At 46.2% G+C, this 7,890-nt stretch overlaps 1 protein-coding gene across 6 annotated transcripts in view; it reads right to left on the bottom strand.

The window, feature by feature from the left end:
- Positions 1-309: 309 nt before the first annotated feature.
- The window catches only part of HEMK1 (HemK methyltransferase 1, mitochondrial release factors N(5)-glutamine), a 34,014-nt gene continuing 26,433 nt past the window's right edge, over positions 310-7,890 (bottom strand). For all 6 annotated transcript variants that reach the window (XM_075432378.1, XM_075432373.1, XM_075432375.1 and 3 more), the window contains 5 exons: positions 7,304-7,353; positions 5,824-5,929; positions 5,010-5,105; positions 3,089-3,202; positions 310-2,732 (listed from right to left, as the gene is read on the bottom strand). In XM_075432378.1, coding sequence (XP_075288493.1) covers positions 2,696-2,732; positions 3,089-3,202; positions 5,010-5,105; positions 5,824-5,929; positions 7,304-7,353 — 403 coding nt within the window. In that variant the 3' untranslated portion in view covers positions 310-2,695. The remainder of the gene's footprint in view (positions 2,733-3,088; positions 3,203-5,009; positions 5,106-5,823; positions 5,930-7,303; positions 7,354-7,890) is intronic.

The following is a 7,890-nucleotide window of genomic DNA, read 5'->3' as shown; positions in this document are numbered from 1 at the left end:
CAGCTTCAGGGCGCAGCTGTGCCCCTGCAGAGAGCTCATGTGCACAGCACAGTGCCGGGGCCAGCGACAAAGACAGCACAGACACGGCCCAGCGCTCTGGCAAGGACGCTGTGAGGGCCTGTCGTTCCTCAAAACCATCTCCAACAAGCCTTGCAGTGCTTCTGTACCAAAATGAGCCTCGGCCAACATGCGTAAAGAGCTGAGGAACACATTGTACCACACCAGCACATTCCCTCAGATGCGAGTCTGACAAATAAATTCAGCCTCTTGGGAGGAGGAACAATTTTTATCCATTCTTGTATTTATGAGAAGGTCAGCAGCACCATGTGATTTTCCAAGACATGTAACCACTACACAGCGCAAACCCACAGAAATGCAAGCGTTTTTATTATTGCTTCCATTATAAATATAGGTATTTAACACTTGTCCTACCGGATTAGACCAACAGTCTGTCTCACAGAGAAAGTATCCTGCTCGGAGCTCTGACCAGTGATTGATCGATGCTTCCGAGACAAGGCACGCTGCCTTCTGCAGCCCAGCCACCAGCGTTCTCCGAGGGAGATCAAACTCTAGCCTGCTGCAGGGCACCAGCCTACCCCTCGCAGAATGCAGTACGATGCCATTTAACACTCTTGTAAGCCAGTAAACTATCCAGTTTTTAAAGTATCCCGCAGAAGCCAGCTGTGCATGTTACCATTTCACACACAGATACTGCTGACACCCAGATGAAAACTGAACTCTCCTTAAAGAAATCAGTCTGACAAACTAAACTTTAAAAAAGACCCCAAACTATTATTTAAAAAAACAAACCAAACAACACCTCTTTGACTACAATTTGTACTCATGGCTCTAGCAGGCAAAACTGCCAGAAATCAGCTGTGCTGGAACTTTATTTCCAAACCGAGGATCAAGCGCCCTTCAGCTGAACCTTTTCAGTTCTCTCCTCCCCTAGATTTCCTCTACTGTGTCTAACCATGGCAGCTACTGCTGTCCAGAGAAGGCTCATAACTTCAAGAGTGTACAGGACGCGGCAAACTACTGGCATGCGTAGAGCAGTGCGGAGGATAAACACAGGGCTTAGTGGTACAGCGGGTGAAGGGCCAGTCTGCGAACAGAGCTGTAGAAGCCCAGCGGGTGGAGGGGGGATGCAGCTGGAGACCCGAGCACTGCTACATCAGAGAGAGCTCAGGTATCTGTGCAAAAGCAGGGCAAACGTTCAAGAGTTAAAAAACAAATGAGAGAGCGGGGCACATAAGTGTGGTAGAGGGGAAAGGGACTAGATGTATTAGTGCTCATGTAAAGCCCCCCCCCCAAATCTGCTGCAGCCTTCCAAACAGATGCAGTTTGCTGATCCAACTCCTACCTAACACTTCTGGCTAGACACTCCCAGTTCCACCTGGACAGAGAGCCCGACAGCACCTCTCACTGTCTGGACACCTGCAGCCTCTCCCGAGTGCTCACCTCCACTAGCCTGGCAACTGCTTCCACACTAGACTGGCAGACCATGATCTTTCAGTTTGCCTTCTTTCCTTTCTTCCCTGGCTAGCTATGGTCAGGAAGGGAACTTGCAACTCTGGAAACACCACCACCAAGCAGCAGCTTGAAGTTAAATCTTCCATTATTTATAATGTCATGATGTCGACTGTCCATTTCAGGGACTTCTCTCGGTGTTGTTTCAGGCAGCCCTACTCTGAGTCATCCTCCCCAAAGAAACAGACCTCAGCTAGTCCCACAGCTGTCAAGAGACTGGGTCCTACACCAAACTCAGCCTGTTGTCAAATTTTGTACTAGTCATTTTGCGTCCTGTTTTTCAACTTCCGTCTGCAAAACTGGAGCAGTGATTCTGGCCACCTTTGTGAAGTCTTGCATTTAAATGCCTTACATGGCAGTTAGGCATTTCTGTTACTACGAGAAGCAATGTGCATGTGCCAGATGTTTATTCAGGTCTGCTAGCACGTTTGAAAACATAATTGCACAGCAGTTCTTGTAAGTACACTGATATAAAGCCCTATCTTTACTACAATGTTTTGATCATTCCTGGCAGCGTCCACCAAGCGTCAGGTGCTGTAGGTTCAGACGGCGTAACACGTGCACTGATCCTTCAACGACACGTCACTCAGCCGGACTGGGAAACGAAGGCTGCTTCGCGGTTGGAGAGCTACTCCATAGCATCAGGATCCTGGAACAGAACCGCATTTGAAGCGTGCAGGTTAGTCATGTCCCATTATACCAGCAAATCCATGTGCCGACATCAGCCAGAGTTTATACCTAGCATCCAATCTGTACACATTCTATATAATTTATCTCAAGGCCAAAAAAAATAACAGTTCAACTTTTTCTAGGTCAAATGGGTGATCTGACATGTTGAGAAGTTGTATTTTTAATGAAATATCTCGAGCTGTGAACTCTTCCATATCGGGTCCCGAGATTAATGAGTCACTTTAGCAGAGCAAACTAAGAAGTTGCATGAAGTTCCCCAAGGAAGGTGAAACACTTCTACATGCTCTGCTGAACATCTCCATCTCTGATTGGAGTCTGCATCAGGAAACGAGGGGGTCTGCCACTGCACGGAGAGTTCAGCGCATGGGGGAATGAAGTGGAGATTCCTTTTGCCACGCAGGGTTTTCAGCAAGCTGGTCAGCAGGGCTCACCAGTAAAAAGCATACTGCAAGAAGAGTTATTTCTGGTACAGTTGTCATCTGCTTCGTTTTTGGATGTGCAGAAACCTAGGCCTGTGGGCAAAAGAATGATCAGAGCTTTAAGTCTTGCTAGGGAGAACATGGCTCTACCTCCATCCTATAAAAGCAGGAAAAAAATTTTCCAACACCAATAATCTCACCAGAGCTAGTCACCCCATCAGAAATGCTTATCTGCACCTGAATTTCTGACTTGGACACGCTTGTCAGGCTATGTCAGGATACGAGAAGGTTGAGATACTCAGCAGGAGCCCCTGTTTGTTAAAGACTGGCTTCAGCCATGGACTGCCTCTGGCTGAGTTCCTTCACCACATCAGGCTGCAGGGAAGTAATCTACAAAGGACACAGACCTATACCTGAAGCAAAAATCTGAAGGTAAAAAAAAGACTTACTTGCCACAGAAGTCCTTGTGAACAGCATGAAGAACGAGTAGTAAGTTGGGGTGTGCCTGTAGCCAGTTCTCCACCATATTTGGGTGTCTGGGATCAACTTCCAGAAACACACTCCTGAAAGGACACATTTGGGAGTAGCAAGTGGGGAGATGCACACATTTAGGTTGCTAAACTGACAAAAACTAAGGTCTTTCTTTCTGGATGACTCCTATCAGTGCAGGAAATGAGAAGGTCAGCAAACACACTGCAATCCACTAATCCTAAAACAGATCATAGCTGTCCATTTAAGATGCAGATCCCAACTGCTTCCTTCAGGGGGAGCAAGTGTTGACCCTGGGGGGAATTCTCATGGTACTCTGTGTGAGCAAGTTAAACCCTTGTATTAAGATGTAAGAAACCTTTCCGAACCCCATGCAGAGATACCACCAGCTCTGTCTTTCTGAAGCCCTCAAAGATATAAGGCCAGAATGAAGTTTTATTATGTGAATGGCATGAACACTGAGCACTGGACTGCGAGCATGAAGTTACTCCTTGTATAAGCAGGGTAACAGTAAGTCCCAGTAGTGAAAGTCACAAAGTACAAGCTAGTGCACACGTTTTCCCACAGTAAATGTCTCTATAGATCAGTTATGAAAACACCACCAGCATTCAGACCTACACAGAGGACTGTACAACGGAGAGTGCAGCAGCGATAAGGGAACTAATCGGACAGCCCCAGTTAGCGCACCAGGTCTAGGCCTGGACGCTGCAGGGTTATTTCCATCTCTGCTGCAGCCTGGCTTTCTGACACCAGCCCATTTCGGAGCCTACTCCAGCGACAAGGCAGAACCACCCTAGCTTACAGGCACATGGAGACGATGGAACTGGTTACAGCCTGTGACAGCACAGCCAGATACAAGTTTAACAGGCAAAGAACAGAGGCCAAGCCCTAATCATACACTCTCCTGAGAATTCCTAAAATGTCCCACACTGAATACTCCCTATAAATTCACCAAACTAACTACAAGCTGGGTGTGGATCTTACTCTTGACCTTAAAAAGCATTCCCCACATCAATGGGGGCTCCACCTTATAAAACAAGCAAAAAGGGAATGAAAAAAAATAATCCTAACAACCCCATGGGACCAATCTCTGTTACTGGGAAGTTCTGAGGAGCATCTTCTGCTCTTGTGGTCATGCAAAGCATGAGGAATGAATTCTTTTGCATGCACTATGTCTTTCAATATTCCTGTTCCTCTTCTCCAGCCAGCAGATTTTCAATGACCTCTCTTATGCTGGTAAAATGCCAGGAATTTTCAACAGGATATATGAATGTTGTGGCACAACAGACTTATGGGTATCAGCATGTTGATCTTTAAGCACAAAACGTATTCCACATGACAGAGAATCGGAACAGTCAGTGTTGAGTATGAACTATGGAGAAATTTAATATTTAAGAAACCATCCCCGGCTGATCTTCTTTCTCCTGGGATATTCAGCATTGTATCCTGGCACAATAAACAAGTTTCCCCTAATTAAAGGCTGGGAGGGAAGCAGAGATCTACATCCATTCTCACAGAGTTCTACATTGCTTCTCCTTCAATCAGATATTCTGCTTAGAAAGCTTCCTTCCCCCCCCCCCCCCCTTTCTCTGCTTCTCTCTTTCATGTTCCCTGTGTTGCTGCTTTGACCTTTAAAGAATCTCACTTCACTAATGACCATGAAACACTACCACTGGTCAAAGAAGGCTCACATCCCTTTATTAATCAATTTCAAGCTAATTTTGCTGAAGACACATGACATTTTTTAAGGTGCTACTATTAGATGGGGGGACACAGCCACATTTTTGCAACTATTTTCCCTCTGCCCCTTCCTGTATGAAAACAGAGTTATAGAATTGAATGGGCAAAAGACATGAAATTCAAACATAGAACAGTGCTTACCCAGAATCCTTCAGAAGAGAAGGAGCCAGCGTCAGAATTGTTCTGATGACTCCCATCCCATCATCTCCCCCATCCAGTGCATTGAGGTCCTCATAGCTGGAGCGTGGGAATAAGATGACATTTAACAGCAATTCATGTGGCACGGGCCACGCCCTTGAGGATGCATTGCCCCACACTCCACGGAGAAAGGAGCACCTAACACACCTGAACTCCAGTACTCCTACAGCAGGTGACAGCACTCATAGCTTCTACGTAAAATACAGAGAGTAAGGTGGCAGCTACCACTAGGTTGAGAAACTCCACGTTGAAGACAAGCAGAAAACACCCCCTGGACTCTTCCTGAAAATGATGAGCCAACTGCAGCCAGGGTCTCGCAGTTCCAACACATGGACCTGCTCTCTCTGTGCTAGCTGGACAGGGAGAGAGTGGGTTGTACATCAAGTGATCACTCACTTTATTTCAACCACACCAACAACTATTCTGGACTGTCTTCTAACCCAGCAGACTGAACCAGCATGCAGAAAGCTCAGCTTTCAGAATCTGCTCTGGTGCAGTTTTAGATCGGAAAATTGTTAATTTCAAAGTGTGTGCTTTTTCTATTTTTATAAATATTTAAAATAGTTTGATATTATTTCAGACCTGTATGAAGTTGTCAAAGTAACACTGTATTATAATATACCATATAAACATACCTACACCACATACATATATCCTACATTTGCACGTTCTGCATGCAATTGTGTATAGTATAAGGAAGCAGACAGAAAACTTTGCTTCAAGGAACAGAAGAAGAAAAATCTATTTGTATGATTACCGGAGGATTTCTGCGTCCAAGGAAGCCATGTCTTCATGGAAGACATATGGGGGGTTACTGACTATGAAGTCCACAGGGCCCCAGAGTAGCAGCTGCTTAGCAGAACCTAGAAAAGAAAAAGAATCACAACCAGCTCTCAACCATTGCAATCCTCTCTATAAGCTCAGTGGCAAAATCCTGTCCAGGAAACTATCTTTCCAGACATACGCCCATGCGTGTTCAGCTCTGCTTTTCTCTAGTAAAATTTTATCCTATTTCTTTCTGGGATAGCCTGGCCTGCTCACTCTCCCACCTTGAATGCAAACAGTGATACAAAGCTAAGAACAGGCAAAGTATAATTTTTCCGTATCAACATGTTACAAAGCACAGGAACTTGATGCTCTGGAGCTCTGTGCCCATCTGGATCCAAAGCAACAACCGGACTTGAAAGAGCCCACAGAGACCTAAGGGGGAGCTCAGACCAGCTGTCGGGATGCACGCCCTTCCTCTTATCAGAGCTGCAGAAGAACCTCGAATGAGTAAGAGCCAGGCCCTTTCAGCAGCATCGACACATCTCACGGTTTGTTCTTCTGCAGACAAGTTTCAGCTCGCTACGCTCATGCTGCTCTCTGGACTGACACATGCCAGCCCTGAATCAGACCTCATGTAACCATGCGAGTGTGGCACTGTCCTCAGGCCAGCCCCCTGGCACAGGGCTAACCCATGCGGAGGCACTGCCAACACAGCTACGGGGCTTCTGGACTGGAGCTGGCTGGCTTACTGCTGTCTGGAGTACGGGCAGCACAAACAGATTTGCAGACAGCAGACTGTGCAGACATACCCCTCAGAGGTAGCACGCTGTCAAAAACAAGTGTCAGAAAGGTGCACTAACGAATCTACAATGCTGGAGCTCCTGGTTCTACAGCTCCTGGCTAAGAAACAGCTGAGCACGTATCTACCTAACTAGATAAGCCTCACTAAACTGCAGTTTTAACTGGCTTCAGCCTGGTCTGGGGAAGACAACAGGTACCGCTCCCTGGTTCAGTTCACCTAATTTCAGATTAATAAGGCCGGGCATTTAACCCAAGCCAAATATCTGGGCTCCCTCCAACATCAATTGAGAGACAGGTACATACATGTTTATCTAAAGCATCCACGTCAGCATGGAATGAGTTACCCTGTGTGTGTATTTGCCTCTCCCCAGTAACACTAGAGAGCACCTGGACTACCTGCTCAGACACAACCTTCAGACACCTGAAGTCAGGAACAATTCAGCTTCTGATGTAGTCAGGGACTTCTCTCAGCCAATTATCTGGCCTGGAAATCTCTGAAGCAAAAAGCTTCACTGGCTCACTTCTTTCTGACCTCACTTCTTACTAATTTCAACACCCTCCCAACGCCTGATCCCAACGGGGTCCCTTAGCTGCCTCTCATGCTTGCCTCCCACATCAAAGTAAAAAAGGAGAAAGACAAGGGAGATTAAAACAGTGAAAATAGTTACTGTATGAAACATCATGGTGTAGGACATGGATCCTCTCGTGGAGTTGCAGCCTGTAAAATTCCAGATGCAAGAACAGAAAGAAGAAAGATTAGGAGGCGTGTTTGTGTGGATTCATGAACAGCACATTCTATAAACAGATCAATAGATATCTCATCTCTGCTCTGATACACACATATCCTACCCCACTGACTGAAGCTGGATTCCTCCCAAGCCGTAAGGGAAGACTAGGATCTGCTCTTTGCCCAAGGAACAAAATTCAAAGCACGTTGTGCACCCGTGGTGATTCTAGGGTGCAGCTCCTGTGCACCCAAAACCTATACGTCTCACCGCTTGCCATACGTACAGCAGTATTCCCCCATGCTGCTGCACATTAACTACATCTCAAAGGCCTCCCCCAGGTAAGCTCATCATCCCTGGAAAATAAAAAAACAAAAAAACCACAAAACAACAAAACCCCCAAAAATCCCACAACAAAATCACCTGCTTCAAACACATAAACCTGCTACTATAAGTGGAGACACCACGCTCATGTTTGGCACATTCATTCTCCAGCCTCCTTGATAACCTAGATCTTAACAGTGTTCTGG

This window comes from Opisthocomus hoazin, chromosome 11, assembly GCF_030867145.1.
Source record: "Opisthocomus hoazin isolate bOpiHoa1 chromosome 11, bOpiHoa1.hap1, whole genome shotgun sequence".
Classification (NCBI taxonomy): Eukaryota; Metazoa; Chordata; class Aves; order Opisthocomiformes; family Opisthocomidae; genus Opisthocomus; species Opisthocomus hoazin.
Note: the sequence above shows the minus strand (reverse complement) of the source record. Positions and strands in the feature narration are given on the sequence as shown.